At 39.4% G+C, this 17,402-nt stretch overlaps 1 protein-coding gene across 1 annotated transcript in view; it reads left to right on the forward strand.

Moving 5' to 3' along the window:
* The window catches only part of LOC112617106 (CLIP-associating protein 1), a 304,277-nt gene that overhangs the window by 249,931 nt on the left and 36,944 nt on the right, over positions 1-17,402 (forward strand). The window contains exons 31-34 of the mRNA XM_025373821.1: positions 6,596-6,739; positions 7,273-7,379; positions 11,970-12,086; positions 16,721-16,871. Of these exons, the coding sequence (XP_025229606.1) occupies positions 6,596-6,739; positions 7,273-7,379; positions 11,970-12,086; positions 16,721-16,871 (519 nt within the window). The remainder of the gene's footprint in view (positions 1-6,595; positions 6,740-7,272; positions 7,380-11,969; positions 12,087-16,720; positions 16,872-17,402) is intronic.

The following is a 17,402-nucleotide window of genomic DNA, read 5'->3' on the forward strand; positions in this document are numbered from 1 at the left end:
CAGGTTTACGCCATTCTCCTGCCTCAGCCTCCCGAGTAGCTGGGACTACAGGCGCCCGCCACCTCGCCCGGCTAGTTTTTTGTGTGTTTTTTTAGTAGAGACGGGGTTTCACCGTGTTAGCCAGGATGGTCTCAATCTCCTGACCTCGTGATCCTCCCGTCTTGGCATCCCAAAGTGCCGGGATTACAGGCTTGAGCCACCGCGCCCGGCCTCCCTGATGCCTTTTAAGGGCTTGCCTGATTAGGTCAGGCCCACCCAGGATAATCTTCCTTTGGATTAACTCAAAGTCAACTGATTAAGGGCCTTAATTACATTTTTCGAAAATCCCTTCTGCCATGTAACACAGTCATGGGAGTGATATCCATTATATTCACAAGTCCCGCTCACTCTAAGGGTGGGAGGGATTATATAGGGTGTAGTACGTTATGGGGAATCTTGGGGGCCGTCTTAGTGTCTTGACTACCAGGACTTCGATGTCTCTTTTAGGGGGTTGGCAGAAGGCTACCGTAGTTATTCCATAATTCCTTGGCTCTTATTTTAGGAGGGAGCTTTTTTACCTATCTATGCAAATTATGATGTGGTTCAAGTTACTTAGCAGACGCATTTCTGTGTTCTGTCACCTAGATTTTTTTTTTTTAAATCATCTAAGATATCCGTGGCTCTAAACTATTTGGCTTTCAGTAACATTCCGCACTAACTAGTAAAGCATTACTTTTGATTCAAATAGTTGTATCATAGGACAGTATTAAAATAGATGTCCTCAAACTCTACATTAGGGCGCTGCAGATTAATCCTTTTTGGAGGTAGTTTCACTTTTATTTAAATTCCCTGTTTTGATGTACCATCCATTGAACATTTATAAATATAGTTGCTTTTGTCAGTGATGCAGCTGCCTTACCCAGGAATATGAGATGTTCTTGAAGTACTGTCAAAATGAAAGTAGTGCCTAAATAAATTAAAATACTTAGAAGAATTGTGATATAGCATATATCACTGCTCTAAGATCTAAAATTGATAAGATTTAAAATTATTTTAAAGCTGTATAAAAATAAAACTAATACCATTCTTATCTAGATCATTTAGCACACTAAACGTAAAATACATGTCTGTATAAATAAACTTTGTTCTGCCTCATCCTTCATTTCCAGAGTTTTTTAAAGGTTATATTAGGGATTATGGAAATCTTGGTGATTTAAAAGCATTTTGTGACCTTAAACCAAGTTCTTCTGTTAATGTCCTGCTTTAATTTTTTTAGGGTGGGTGTTCTAAATACAGAAGAGCCCTTCAGTCTGAAATTTATACAGTAAATTCTCAGACTCATCTCTGGAGAATATTTTATGTAAACAGAGTACCTGGGGACTTTTCAGACATTCTCTAAGTCCATACAACCATGTTTGTGAAAGCACTTTTGAAGCATTTTAAACTAATACAAGCTGATATAACTCAGATTCATTGATTTTAGCATTTTTAATATTTTGTTTTCCTTCTTAGTATATTGGGGTGTTTCACATTGTGGAGGGAGGGGTGCTTAAATTGTTAAGGTGTTTTTAAAATCAAAACACGAACGAATCACCAGTGAGGTGTGCTTACCACACTGAGACTGGTTTGGACAAGACGAAAAAGCCCAACCCAGTCTGTAACTGGCCTACTGTATTCCAAAAGTAAACTTTTCCATTTTCTCAGTGTGGGAGCCCTGACTAATTTAGTTGTGTGATGAAACTATGCAGACATACACTAGACCTTTCTTAATGCACTGTATTGACATAAGATAATAGTATATATTACTGATAGAAGGTGGGTTCTGGAGTTTGACCTCCATTTGACTTCTGCGTCTGCCACTCACTGGGGTCAGAGCAAGTAATTTAATCCCTGAGTTCTTGTTTATTGTCTATAAAATGGGAATAATAATACTTGCCTCAAACTGGGCATGGTGGCGCGTGCTTACAATTTCAGCTTCTTGGGAGGCTGAGGTGGGAGGATTGCTTGCACCCACAAAAAGAGACCCATCTCTAAAATACATAAGTAACACTTGCCTCAGGCATTACTAAGCGGATTAAATTTTTATTAATATATTAATAAAATATATTAAAAACTAGACATTTTATTTGCAGTTGCAGCTCTGCTATTATTTTTTGGTGATTGTTTTGGTTTTGCTGCTGTTGTTATTTATGGAATAAACTGAGTACCAGAATTTTTTCTAAGATTAGGAAGCCATGTGATCAGTCAGAGGGAAGGTGGTAATGGCAGTAGAATTTTAATTGTATGTTTACATGTTGGAATTTAGAATGCCTGTATGTTAGCTTATCACATGTGATTCTCTTTGTCAAATGAAGCAACAGATTTAGCCCCCAAACCTTGTTTTGAGAAGTGTGGGCAATGAAGGCATGGCAAAGAAACCTAGAAGTATAAAGATGCTGTTGGCTAGAGCAGGGAGAAGTATTAATGCATAAATTGCATTGAAAAGGTGAGATTTCTAATTGACTTTAAAAAAATATATGATTATAAAGGCAGCATGCCTCTAGTCTGAAAGCTAAGGGTTTTACTATCAAATAACTGAATCTCAGCTTAACTGTGACTGTGAGTCTCTTTCAAGTCTTTTCTTGTTGTTGTTGTTGAGACAGTCTTGCTCTGTCATCCAGGCTGGAGTGCAGTGGCACGATCTCAGCTCACTGCAACCTCCGCCTCCCAGGTTCCAGTGATTCTGCTGCCTCAGCCTCCTGGGTAGCTGGGATTACAGGCACATGCCACCACACCCAGCTAATTTTTGTATTTTTAGTGGAGATGGGAGTTTCATTTGTTGGCCAGGCTGGTCTCAAACTCCTGACCTCAGTTGATCTGCCCACCTTGGCCTCCCAAAGTGCTGGGATTATAGGTGTGAGCCACCATGCCGGACTCTTTCAAGTCTTATTTGGACATCTTCCATTTCATCACCTGAAGCAAGAATACTACTTTTAAGTTTATTAAGTAAAAGACCTAGTGATGCTACTGAGGGTTAAAACTGGCAGCTACTGTTATTATTCTGATTCTTCCTAACTTTCAATCATGTGTGTCTCGCTGATTTTATCTAAGAAGCCAAATGCTTTTGTAGCTAACAGATTGCCATGTTTAGGCACTTTCTGCTTCTCTCTGATTCAATCCTCCCACCTTTCCTGTTTGCCAGTCCTCGCTTCAGCGTAGTCGAGTAGGTGAGGATTTCCCCACTAGGTCAGCTTCAACCTGCTCTGGGCCTGGAGAAGGAAACTTGGAAGAAAGTTGTAAACAGGTAGATTGAAAACTGTGTACTAATTTCAAACAGCACACTTCACTGTTTGCATTTTAGATTATTAATACCAGTTGCCCTTATGAAGGCACTGGGAAGCTTTTGATAAATCTAAAATTAATATAATACTATATCAGCGTGTGTATGTGTGCCTGTGTCAACCTTTGTGTTGTGGTGTGTTTTATGATTAACTACCTTCTCAGTGATATAGCCATGTTTGTGTCGACTGCTACCATATTTTAATAGAATAGTAAAAAGGAGAGATAGTAGGCTGGAGCAGTAGCACACGCCTGTAGTCCCAGCTACTTGGGAGGCTGAGGCAGGAGGATTGCAGGAGTTCGGGTCTGCAGTGCACAGTGATCATGCCTGTGAATAGCCACTGTACTCCAGCCTGGGCAATATAGCAAGACCCCCATCTCTTGAAAAAAAAAAAAAAAGGAGAGATGCTAAATGAGAAATGACTGAAGGTTTTGAAATAGTTTCTCTTTGGTGACTTCATGAAGCAATTTTTATTGAGAGTCTGAAGGGAGCAGTGAGTTGTTTAATAAATTGGAAAACTCTGCTTTTCCTCTCAAATTTTGTTTTCCCAAATTAATAACAACACTGAAGTGTTTGGCAAAGCTTTATTTTGGTCTGATCTGCTAGGAAGAATTCCTTTCTGCTATAAGGTGTGCAACATTCAAGACAGTTGATGTCCCTGGGAGTTCTCTTCATATGGTAGCAGTGAGATATGAAGAACCTTTTACAAATCCCACCTCTCAAATTCCTCTATGAGGGTGTGTGTGAGAATCATTTCATTTTAAGTTGCCATGTGATCCTTAAAATAAATTGCCCTAGGGTTGCCCATTAGAAAAAGTCAGCAGTACTCTTGAGTTTTTCATCTGGCTGCCTAATGGTCTTGCCTCTTACGAAGACAACAGTTCAGATATGCAGACAAGAACAGTGGCGTACTCCGCTTTTTGAGTCACTGGTGAACATGAGCTATGCCCCAGGCTTTTTAAATGCATCTCTCCAGCCCAGTTCTATATCTGGAATTACTTGTTTAATGAGATCATATTGATGGTAATGATAAATATAACCCAGTTTTCTTCCTTGCTTGGATTCCATTTTAACTTCTCACTAATTCAGAGGGTCAGAGATAAAATATTTGAAAATAATAACAGTCTAATTCCTTGCAAAACTCTGATATAAAATCTTTTAAAAATTGGATACTTGGGCCGGGCACTATATGCCTATAATCCCAGCTACTCCAGAGACTGAGGCAGTAGGATTGCTTGGAGCACAGGAGTTCGAGCTGCAGTGCACTGTGATTGGACCTGTAGATAGCCACTGCACTCCAGCCTGGGCAATGAGACCCCCGCCTCTTTTCGTAGGAAAAAAATGTATATTTCAATGATACTTTCTACCAGTTTCTAGAACTTGGATCTTATTTTTAAAAGATTTTACTTTGGAAATACTTTAAGCTACTAAGTTTATAATTTGCATCATGAAAAGCCTCAAGTTAGCTTGAGACATTAGATAACATTCTGGGAAGAAATATTGTCTCTTAAATAAAGGCAGTGGCACATTTGACATAAAAAGCATACTATTCAAGAAGGTAATTATATGTTTTATAACCTTCAGATGCCATTTTCAGTCAACAAAATTTAAGTGCCAATATTTTTTAATTAAATTGATGACATCGATGTGTTTTTCCTGCTGCAATTCCAGGCTGCTGCTTGCTTTCTTCTTGTAGTGCATTATTTTTCTGCATGCATTGGTTTTTTCCTAACACCTAATACAATGTGTTTTAAAAATATGCAGGCTATTTCGCATGAGTTTTGGAAAAACTTGTTCTGTTATACAAATGTACATATCAAATTAACAGTACATTAAATTGTTGGTGAAGTAGATTCCTTCAGATAATTTGTTTAAAATGTTTCCAAAATGAAATGTAGAAAAGCATATTTTAGTAAAATCAATAATAATGTTTTTTGCCCATGTCATAAAAATATTTTGGCCACTTATGATTTAATTTGGGTGGAAAAGGTATTGATGACTGTATTTGAAATTAAAGGGGGGAAGAGTAATGTACTTTTGCCCAATGCTTTGATGAATGATTTCAAAATGTTAAAGTAATTTTTGATTATATTTTTAAATTCATAATTCTTATTTTTGGTTAAATACCTTTGGGTTTTTGGATTTCTTTTCCTTCTCCATGCACAAAATAGTAATTTTGTCCTAACTGGACGTATAATTAATTGTAGCCTTATAAAATCCTTGAACTATTTTGTGATTTTTATTTCCAAAAGATTCTCTCTGCAAGCACATTTTTTGTGTAATATTCTATGTCATGGAAAGAAATTCTGAATAATTACTGCAATCTTAAAAATTACGGTCTTTGGAAAGACTTTATGTTTGTAAAATCTTTATGGTTAAAAACGAAAAAGAAGTGATTATATTCACAGACAGTTTTTTGTGTCTTTTTCTTTCCCTTGACTCTTAGAAATTAATAAGAAATGCCAATTAGTATTTACTAAATTTTTTTTGGCTTGGCTTTTGTAAATGAAAACTATTATAATTAATTCCTCAGGCATTGTGCTTTAAGCTCAGATTGCCTGCTACTAAATCCATAGAAAGCACATCACTTACTAGAAGCCCAAGTCTTGTTGACTACTCTTACTGCTTTGCCTACCTCGCTACCGCAGTCATTACAAGCAGGCTTGCAGTGTGTTGACTCAATTAATAAGCAAAAGTAGAACATTTTCCAAAAGGCAGAAGAGCACGTTTTTAATGTAGACTCCTTCAAAGTCCGGTTTGCTTCTCAGAAGTCTCTCTCCTTGGTTTATAGGTGTAAAAGTAGAAGTTTTTCGGAGGTATTTATACTCGTTTTCTCGTGTTTCTTAGTCAAGAGAAATGTGGCTTCTCAGGATAACCTAATGCAGCTTGTTTAAAAATATGTGCTCTCCAAGGTGCACTGAGATCCCTGTTCAGTTCTGAATTATTCAAGTGGGATCAGTCTTAAACTTTTTAAACTTTTTAATTGTTTCATTTAGCTATTTACCAGCTTCCTTCCTAGTACCAGATAACGAAAGAAAAGTTCTAGGAATTTATTATTAGTGTGCTGTGGAATTCCAAGGCCAGGACATTAAAGTGAAGCCAGAGTTTATTTTCCAGATTGAAGTCAGACTAATGATTGATATTATTTTCTTCAGATGCTTCTTTGTTTTTGATGCCTAGAATGCCCTCTTGTTAGTGATTTTATGTATAAAATATTTTTTAAAAACAACTTTTATCAACATTTTGATGAAGGACCTATTGTACGTTACATAGATTAATCATGGTTCCTTTTTCTAGGCAGCACAAATTGTGCTAATCTCTCTGTTTGAATTGAATACTCCTGAATTTACCATGTTACTTGGTGCCTTGCCAAAAACATTCCAGGATGGTGCCACCAAACTCCTGCACAACCACCTCAAGAATTCCAGTAACACCAGTGTGGTGAGTGCTTTGGTCACGGTTGGTGCCTCTGTGATGTCCATGACCTCTGCGGAGCCATTACCTAGAACCTACTCTCATAGAGTACCCCGTTTCCTTGTCCTCTTTCGGGAAATGCCGAGCATCCTGAGGATGGGGCCATCCTGAGCCCCGTGAATGAATGAATCTGATATTTAAGTATGGCCTTTTTCCTTAGGTTGTTCAGTCAGCTACGTTTTCACTAGGCTATCCAATTAGTCATTCATTCACTGAGTTGGTCTTATTTTTCAACACTGGAAAGATGCAGATGCTCAATTTTGTCTGTCACTCTGGCACACCCAACATCAGGCACTCGACTCCAGGAGTGCCTGTATGATGATTATGCATTTTTGGTTTATATGCACTTAAAATTGGCCTTATGATTCTGAGGGGCGGGGGAACCATCCTGGGCAGATTCTACCCATTTATTTACATGTGGATTAAAAGACCAAGGAGAGAATAGAATAATATTCTATGTACAGCACTGGAATAATGATGCCTATTCTGCTTCACCCCAGGGCTCTCCAAGCAATACGATTGGCCGAACGCCCTCCCGACACACCAGCAGCAGGACCAGCCCCCTAACCTCACCCACCAACTGTTCCCATGGGGGTCTGTCTCCAAGGTAAGGTCATTTCTTTACTTTCCACAGAATTAAACAAACTAAAGCACCTTAATTGCTGTGCAGCCTATTTCTAGATTTTTTAGACTAAGCTAAATAACAAAAAGAATATTGAGTATCAAGAACCATGGGTTCTAGTCCTCACTCAAATTGTAACTGTATAATCTTCCGCAAAGGGGTTAACTTCTATGGTAAGATGAGTGGTGTGTGCTGAATGTTCTCTGGTTCTAGTAGCTCTAAACACTCACTGGTACCTAATAGTACCTACAACTGAAAGTTTACATTTAGTACTGTTTTGCATAGAATCCATGTAGAAGCTCATTACCTGTTCTGCAAGTGGTAGAACCTGAAGGTATTTAGTCATCCAAGCCAACTTGTTATAGTCAGTTACACCAAGTCTGGGATCGTTTTTTAACCCAAGTAGTCATTCTAAACATAGGTGCTGTCATGTTTGAAGCAGAATGCTGCTCTGAAGTACTGTGATTTAGAATCTGAGAACTAAAATTGGGTCCACATTTCATACTCTTATTGGGACCATGCAAATATTGGCCCTATAGAAGCTGAGGCAGTGACTTAAAAAGAGAACCTGCTTTGTCGGGATCTTTAGTAATACTTCACCATCTGACCAGAGCCTTTAGAAGTCTGTGTGGTGGCTTTAGTGACCCCCCTCACATGAGCTGGGAGTGACCCATGGCCCCACTCAAAGTAGTTGCCCTACAGGCGAGAATTTTGATGAAAGAGCCAGTGTCTGGACCAGCAAGGGGCACACATGCTCTGTCTACAGGATTAACTCTTTGGGATCACTAACAATACAAACCAGTAAGCTTTTGTCCTGAAGGCTGCTGGCACCGAGATCTGAAAATGAAATGAAGTACGACAAGTATGCTGTTTTCCTTTTAATAGGACCTTGTTACTAGGAAGATATCAAAACATAATTGCTTTTACATTTAGTTTTTTAAATGATCGAGAGTCTCCCACACTTCTTCCTTATCACTCTAGATTTCCAGTTCCTCATATCCTTTAAATACTTTGGAACATAAGAAATGTGTATTTTCCTCTTGGTGAAACCAAGTATTTTCTGTAGCTGTCTTATCTTGCTGTTTAGATTGCCCTTATGTTTACTCCCCCAAATGTCTCTCTGCACTATATTTAGGTAGATGGCAATGTGATATTATGTCTCCAGATTTGGTCTGTATTGTCATGGCTTCAACAGGCTGTTACAATTAAAAAATTGAGACCAGAGACTAATGAAAATATGCTTGACTTTCCCCAGGTGTGACTGAGGTTTAGCCATTTTTTTTTTTTTCCTTAATACTACCATGTATGTCTAAAGAATATGGTGGTACAGTGGTGACAGTAAAATCATAAAATTGTCTTTCCTAGTGGAGAAACTTATATGCAAAACTTGAATTTTCTGTAAATTGTTGCCTCTGTCTAGAAGAGATAGTTACACAATATTAATTGGGAAGTCTTTTCTTCCATAACATACAGTTCATACGTCTTTTAGTTATTGCATTCTTAGGGTGGCACATTCTTTAGATAGTAAGTCAAAAGGTATAACTCATATTAAGCATTTTATTATTATTTGTGCTACTAATCTAAGTAAAAACTTGTTAATGCTGTTAGTATCATTCATCAGAGCTGAAACTGGCTAAGTCAATCTCCATGGGTCCTCAAGTCATTAAAAATTTTGTTTTTCAAGGTCATTATCCCTTCTTAATTGGCCTCATCTTAACTTTTATTTATAGTTACAGATCAGTGGAGGAAACGAGATTTATTTTCAATATTCGGTAGTTCATGTGTGGTCTAAATATTTTCTTGTTTTCAGATTCTTCTTTAGGGAGTTATTTATGTAGTTTCTTTCTTGGAAAAATACATTTTTTTAAACTTGCCATCATTCAGTGCATAGATAGCCAGATGGCCTCAGCCAACTTGAGCTCACGGAAGAAATAGTTTTTCTTGCAACTAAAACTGTCCGGCAGTGGGAAAAACTGCCTCATGTTATCATGTCACTAGAAATATTCAAATAGGCTACATATTTTCTAAAGGAAAATGATAAAAGAAATGGATTACTGCACTAAATAGAATTGAGTAGGTTACCTCATTTAAGGAGACTATAGAAAGGTAGACAGATCTGTTTTATATAATCTCAGCTATTTTTTCTGAGCATTGCTCTTAAATTGTTGATTTTCTGCAACCTGCCATTCCTTTGAGTTATCTTGACCAAACAGTGTTAGCCTTTTATTCTGTAGGGGAAAAGCTATTACCAATTATTTGTTTTCAGTCAAATTTATTTATTTATTTATTTGGAGACTGAGTCTCACTCTGTCACCCAGGCTGGAGTGCAGTGGCATGATCTCTGCTCACTGCAACCTCTGCCTTCTGAATTCAAGCGATTCTCATGTCTCAGCCTCTTGAGTAGCTGGGACTACAGGCCTTCACCACCACGGCAGGCTAATTTTTGTATTTTTAGTAGACGGAGTCTCGAACTCCTGACCCCAGGTTATCCACCCACCTCTGCTTCCCAACGTGCTGGAATTAAAGGCATGAGCCACCACACCTGGCCTGTTTTAAGTCTAATTTTAACTGTCAAAATGAACTTATACTTGGATCATGATGATAGTAAGAAACTATTCTAAAATGATAAATCTGATAATTGTTTAAAAATACCACTAGCGGCTGGACATGGTGACTGATGCCTGTAATCCCAGCACTTTGGGAGGCCAGTGTGGGAGGACTGCTTCAGCCCAGGAGTTTGAAAGTAGCCTGGGCAACATAGTGAGATCCTGTCTCTACAAAGCGTAAAAAGTAGCCGGACATGGTGCCACACGCCTGGGAGGCTGAGGTGGGAGGATTGCTTGAGCCCAGGACATGGAGGCTTCAGTGAGCTGCACTCTAGCCTGGACAACAGAATGAGACCCTGTCATATTTATTTATTTATATATATACATATATAAAAAATATATATGGATATATCTCTCACCAGTGAGGAAGTAATTTTTTTTTTTTTAATCAACCCAGTAGTAGTAGAGATGCTGTAGATAATAGGTTAAACTTTTGTAAAACATTCTGTTAGACATCATTTCTGTGTGAAAGAGTAAACTGCCTATATAAATATGTGAAGTACATATTTATATTTTACCCAATGTGATTTTATGGTAAATGAAACACTGAGCTGCACGGGGCTTCAGAAATCATCTGAAGTCCATTTCCTTTAAGAGAAAAAAGTATATGGTGGTCCTTGCTCTGGTCTGCCATCTGTTCTTGGCAAACATGTCATAGAGCGGGATGACTCTGTAAATAGCGTGCGTGTCCCTAGCAATAGGAAGTCATTTTTAGTGGCCCTCTTGTGAGAGGATCCAGAGTATGGATCGAATCAAAGTGGGCTTAACAGGGAGACTCCGCCCCACACTCGGAGGTGGGTGTGTCTGCCCCTCCTTCCCCAAGCAGACGCCCAGCCGGAGGTGTCACCTGCATCCCTCCTGTGCCCTCACCTCCAACCCACTGTGTGTGTCTGACCCAGTGTGTGCCTCACATAGAGGCCAGTGTGTCTTTAGGCCTCTGTACGGCAGTGACTTCACATCTCCATGACTTATTTTCCTTATAAAGCAGAGCTATACCTGTGCTCAGGGAAGACTAGCATGCAGAGGCTCCCGCTGTGATGATGCCAGTGAATGCCAGTGGCAGGCAGGGCTGTTCTGTAGGTGCCCTGGCGCTGATGCCATGGACTCCACCCTGGCCTTCCCCCACATCACCAGCCAGCCCAGCTCCCCACTTTCCCAGGCTTTCCCTCAATCCTTTTGAATTGCAGCAGTTGTTAGAACTCTCCTTCAGAGCCTCTGCAAGCCCAGGCACCCAGTGACATTTGCAAAGGGAAGATGAATACTTGTGTTCCCAGAAGAATTTCAGTTCTCATATTAGGTGACATGAGCAGAGAGGTTTGTTTTTTATGACCTGGTACTCTGAGCTGGCCAGCTGAGACTTAACACACTAGCCCTCTAGTGGTGCTACTCGTGTTTCAGAAGGAAACAGCTTGTGCTGTTTCTGAACACCATCCAACTGGATCACAGCCCCAGAGAATGCACTGCTCCACATTGGAGAGTTCTGGTCAGAGTAGCACGGTCTCTGAGTCCTCCTTCTGGAGTCCCTCTGGTCCCATTTGAATTGAGGCCCCATGATTTTTATTTGGTTCTTTCTAAAATAACTGATGAGTTAACTGAAAGTGAACATCCATATTTTCTTGTGTATTGTGTTATGTCCTTCCCAGTGCATGCAGATACACACACCCCCTCATACTCCCACATACACACAGTCTCTCACATAGACACTCTTGGAATCTCATGTGATTTTAAGTAGTAAACACATTCCATGGTTGGGAGGGGAAAGAATAAACCAGTCTCATCAAGGACCAAATTGTAAAACAAAATTTGTTCTTTTCTCTGTATGATGAAGTGCTAATTTTGCTCTGATTAACTTTAATAGAACTTTGTCAAGGAAAGAAGAGACTAAGACACTTAGTGTGTAGTGCTTTCCTGCTCCCCTCCCCTTTGCTTTTTGTGTTTCTCTCTGATTTTCCTCTTCTGATCACTGCAGTCGGTTATGGGGTTGGAGTGCCGACGGGTTAGCGAAGCACCCACCTCCCTTTTCTCAGCCTAACTCCATCCCCACCGCTCCCTCCCACAAGGCTCTCAGGCGCTCTTACTCTCCCAGGTAACAAGCTACCTGTCAAACTTGTCTGAGGTGTCACAATATTATTGCGTTTCCAAGGTCGTCTCAGGTCTTTGGGAAAGCCTCTAAGCTGCCTCCAGTGTGGTCCCTTTCTTGGTGTCACATAGCAGGAGTAGAGCCTTGGTGAGAAGTGTGAGCAGGTGCGTGATCTTTGCCAAATCTCACAAGTACGGTTCCTGCTGTGTCACAGGGACAGATGACCCTTTATAACCTGATCAGATTCATCACCGCCCACTATTGTGGGCCTTTCTGTACATGGCAGTGCTCAGCCCCCAGAAAGAGCTCAGGAAATGCTGTGAGGTCAGCGTGGGCAATAGTGGGAGCTGTTTCCTTAGCATGTGTCTAAAGTGCAGAAGGCATTCCCCTGAGAAGCCAGGAGACCTACTCTTTCCCAAACCACACCTCTCACTCTCAGCCATGCTATTGACTATATATAACTGATTTCTTTCCTAATATACTGTCATATGAGGGTAGTCTGAGCACACACATCCAGAAAGGAATCCCCACGAGGCAGGATAACTGTTTTAGCTCACTAAGGATGCCCTGCCTCTAAGAAGGAGAACTGTCAGTCACCTCATGCACCCCCACAGTTGATGCCGAGTGCAGCATCATGGACACTGGTTATGCAACAGTTATTTATGAGTCTGGAAGACGGGGTGGGCTTCCCTCAGATGCTGACAGATGGTGCAAAGAAGGGTCCACATAGTACTGCAGATGTCTATTTCAGGGTCTCTTGGGGATGCTTTTTATAAGGTCCAAAGATCAGAGAATCTCTTCCCTAGAAACCTGTTAGAGCACCGGGCAGTCCAGCTGTCATTGTGCTTTGTGAGATGAGTTTCTACCCTCTATGATAGAGGGTGTGATAGGAAAAGGGTTAAAAAAAACAAAAAACAAACAAAAAAAAACGGTCTGTTACTTTTGAAATGCTTCATAGATAGCTTTTGCACAGATTTGTATTCTGACTTTTGTGGAATACAAATAATCTACATAGTGAAGCCAAAAACAGTAAATGAAATATTTTAACAACACCTTCCTTTTGAAGCTCTTATACCTCTAAAAGTCATTTCTAAAGTGTACAGAGAACCCTGCAATGAATGTTTCTAGATACACAAGGTTAGGGCAAGCAGACGAGGAGACGGCTACTGTCTTTAATGTTAACAAAGCAGGTCACTCCTTTTTCTTTTTTTTAAGGTTAGCTGTGCCTCCAAGTGTAAGATCAGTTTGTTGACTATCTCCCAGTATGTTGACCCGTATGCCCTCATGGGCACTCAGCTTCACTGCCAGCCACACATCAGGATTATCCCACCAGAGCACATCCCATTCCTAGGATCATGTTTCACATATGTACACAATAATACGTGTTGACCTAACTCATTAAGAGAGAATGCTTACTAAATGCTTACAACTTCTGTTGCCCATTGGAGGCAGGGATAGTTGACTAGAGACTTTTACATTTAGAAAACCTATCAGTTACATAAAACTAAGAGGGAATCTATATGCCTGTTTCTTTGCTCTGTGCCAAAATCCTGTTGATTCCATAACAAAGAATGACTATGCTCAATCTATACATTGTACCCTTTTGCTACAAAATGACAAAGAAGGCAGACTTCTCTCTCCAGTTTCTCTCTCTTGGAGACCTGACCCCATGCCCTCCTCCCTCCCCACGACATGAATCCTTCAGCGGGCAAGCCCAGGGCCGCATTCAGCTTCCATGTTGGGTGGCATGGCCTGACGTAAGCCTAACCTTAGGTCAGTGACTATTGACTGATTAAGGAATTCTCCCTAATCTAAAAAACCCTAAGAGAACCCTTCTGGAGTCTAACCAGAGTATTTACAGGTGATCAGGGCCTGACCTCTAACCCAAGAATTATGTCCTGGGGTTGTCTCAGGGCTGAAACAAGACGGGCTGTGGGGCAGATGGCAGACTGAGGTTTCCCCAGTTCTCTTCTCAGTCCACTTCTGAGGCCGTCCTGCGGCTCCCTCATATACCGCTTGTGAGGACATAATATCTACCCTCCTTGATAATGGCTTTCATGGGAAATTCCTTTTTCCTTTAAGTGAGAACTTAACAGATACTGATTTGGAAAACTACAAATCAAGCCAAAGCATAAAAATAGCAAAGAAAGTAGCATGGTCCATTTCCTCCTAGAGCTAAGCAGTTATGCCTCTCACCTGCAGCTCACTGTTTTAGCTTCATACCAAGGAGATACTTCAAACCTCAGGCTAGTGCGTCTAAAAGAAGACACCTTCGATTGTTCTTAGTTCTGCAAATGGTGCTCCTAAATTGGGAGTTTGAGTTGGTTTATTAATTCAAAGTGAGAAGGAGGAAATTACCTGGCAGAATCCTTTATTTTCTTATTCTAAAAAGAGGCTATTGTAATAGTGAAGTGATGTGATCTGAAATGAAATATTTTTAGGAAAGTTCAGGTTAAGAATAATGAGATGAATTATCTGAAAGCTGACATTATCTGAAGCGACATATGGAAAATAATATTGTGACATCCCTTAAAAAACTTGAACGTTCCGCCAGACTTCCTCTTGTCCATCCCATCGTTCTTTCAGTTTTTTGGATTTTTTTCTTTTGCATGGGCTATGCTGTTATTTTTGGTTGTTGTGATTAAAAGTATTTTAAGGCATTTTTTTTTTTTTTTACATCTTGTATATATATTTTTTGTTTGAGTCATAATACTCAGTCTTTATATATAAAACATAGTGTACTGGCCAGATGTATAAATGCCTTGTCTGTACATGAGCTAGTATTGTGGTGTCCTCAGAAGGAGGAGGGGAGCCTCTGGCCCCTTGGTCCTGCCTTCCTCACGTCTAAGGAGTGTTGCCTCTTTGACAGACAGCCTTGTGAACATAGAAGAGGTTGAGATCTTAAATTCTGTTCAAATTTTTTATTCTACCTCCTATCAGTTGAGACATGGAATTTCAACAGCATACCTGTTTAAGGTTCACATTTCTTTTTGGTTGATGCTCAAGTCAATCTTCGAGTTGAAATTTTTTTGTTGTTGTTGTTTGTTTGGTTTTTTTGTGAACGCTCCGAATACAATTGGGTTATGTATTTTCTTTCATTCATCAGGAAAAGTGGGTTTTATCTGGGCCGTATTTGCAATTCTAGACAAATAGCTCCCATCTTTGAGATTGTGGTCAGCTCTTGGGCTCTAGAACTTACCAGCCCTAGAAAACACTTGGATCATTGCAACATCAAGCCAGTAGAGATCTGGCCACTCCAAGTGAGAGCTCTCCAAATCTTACCTTGCTCATCTGCCCAAACCTTTTTTTTTTTTTTTTTTAAGGGCAGAGTACTTAAGGAAGAGTACTTAGTAAATATTCATCATTTTTACATTACAGGAAACTCACTTTGGGGGAATGTATAGGATTGGTCGTGTAGGAAGGATACTTAGTTTCTTCAGTTACTACTCTCTTGAAGAACAGGAAGATTGCTTTTCTTTAGTCCTTAAACAGTGTTGCATGCTTACTTACATACAGCCAAGGATTCTTTGCGTGTCCCTAGCAATCCTCAGTATAGCTCAGGACTATTTTAAAAATTAAATTAGGTGAATTCATCTGATCTTTTCTTGAAACAAGTGACATTTAAACTAAGATTTTTTTTTTTTTTTTAACTTGCCCTTGGTTGACTGTTGCTTCATGTTTTGTTTGCTTTATGCTGGTATATCCATCCCATGCTTTTAAAACTTTTATATTCTCAGGATGGTTTTTGTTCTCAGGATTCTCCCTGTTTCAGTGCACTTTCCAGACATCTACAGGGCACTTGTTGACAAACTATAGTGCACCAGAAAGGATTGTTTGGCTTTTTTGCTTCATGTTTTGCTATGCCCAATGTCTATAAAGACAGCAGTCAATAACACTTGTCCATGAACAACAAAGATTTCTTGCTTTTATGAGGATTCTTAGATGTCCATCCAGGAATGTGACTTTTTATAAAATCTGCTTTGGTTCTAAAACTCCAAACAGAAGCATGTAGAAGAGTCAGGCTCCTGGGTGAGATGATGTGTGACTTAGACTTTCTGGGCCCGTTTGTAGGGTGGATCTGACTTTGAGTCTAGGATTGTTTTGTTTTTTTGTTTTTGTTTTTGTTTTTTTAATAGGGTTTTATTTGTTTTCTGGATTGGATACCTGGGAGTATAACCTTGTCTCGTGAGGTTATTTACTTTGCCCCTTTGAAATTTGCTAGTAGTACTAGCTTTATTTCCAACTGCCCATTCCTCTTAAGTTTGTACATTTGGGACCAGTAACAACCAAACTCCTTTTTTCCATCTTCAAAATGAGAAAGTTATTTTTCCACTTTCATTATCTCGTGCCTTCAGTCACCAGTGTCACTCTTTGAGTTCCTACATTCTCGTGGTTACTGTTGTTTCCCGCTGGTTTTTATTGAGTGCTGATGTAATGTGTTTGGTAGTTTTAACAAGGAAGATGTGTAATTGTCCGGTGGTGGTACTCTAACAAAATATGCCTCCTTTTCATTCCAAATCACCTGATAAACAAAACTATAAATATGTCTTATTCTTTAAATTATGGGAAGTAACTTATGCCCACCTCTCAGTTCCATGTATGTACCTCAGTTTAAGAAATAAATTATTTTTTATCTTTAGCATGCTGGACTATGATACAGAGAACCTGAACTCTGAAGAAATCTATAGTTCTTTACGTGGAGTTACAGAAGCCATTGAAAAGTTTAGTTTTCGAAGCCAAGAAGATCTGAATGAGCCCATTAAACGAGATGGCAAAAAGGAATGTGATATTGTAAGTATGCCTAGGCTAAAAGAGAACTCTGTATCAGTTAAATGACAGATAATGAGACTTCTGAACACTGAACATCATGATTACTGAGCTTCATCATTATTTTTTTCCTGTAGTTAAAATAATGTTTTCCTTTTCGTTTTAGTTGGCATGTAATAATTGTACACATTTATGAGCTACAAAGTGATATTTTGATACATGTGTAGAATGTATAATAATCAAGGTAATTAGTACATCCATCACCTCATTTATCATTCCTTTGTGTTGGGAACATTGAAAATTCTCTCTCCTAGTGTTTTGGAGGTACACAATAAACTGTTGTTAACTGTATTTACCCTACAGTACTATACAGCAGCAGTCCCCAACCTTTTTGGCACCAGGAACTGGTTTTGTGGAAGATAATTTTTCCACAGACTGGGCCACATGTTGGGAGGATGGTTTGGGGATGATTCAAGCACGTTACATTTATTGTGTACTTTATTTCTGTTATTACTATATTGTAATATATAATGAAATAATTATACAACTCATTAT

Source organism: Theropithecus gelada, unplaced genomic scaffold, assembly GCF_003255815.1.
Source record: "Theropithecus gelada isolate Dixy unplaced genomic scaffold, Tgel_1.0 HiC_scaffold_15883, whole genome shotgun sequence".
Taxonomy (NCBI): Eukaryota; Metazoa; Chordata; class Mammalia; order Primates; family Cercopithecidae; genus Theropithecus; species Theropithecus gelada.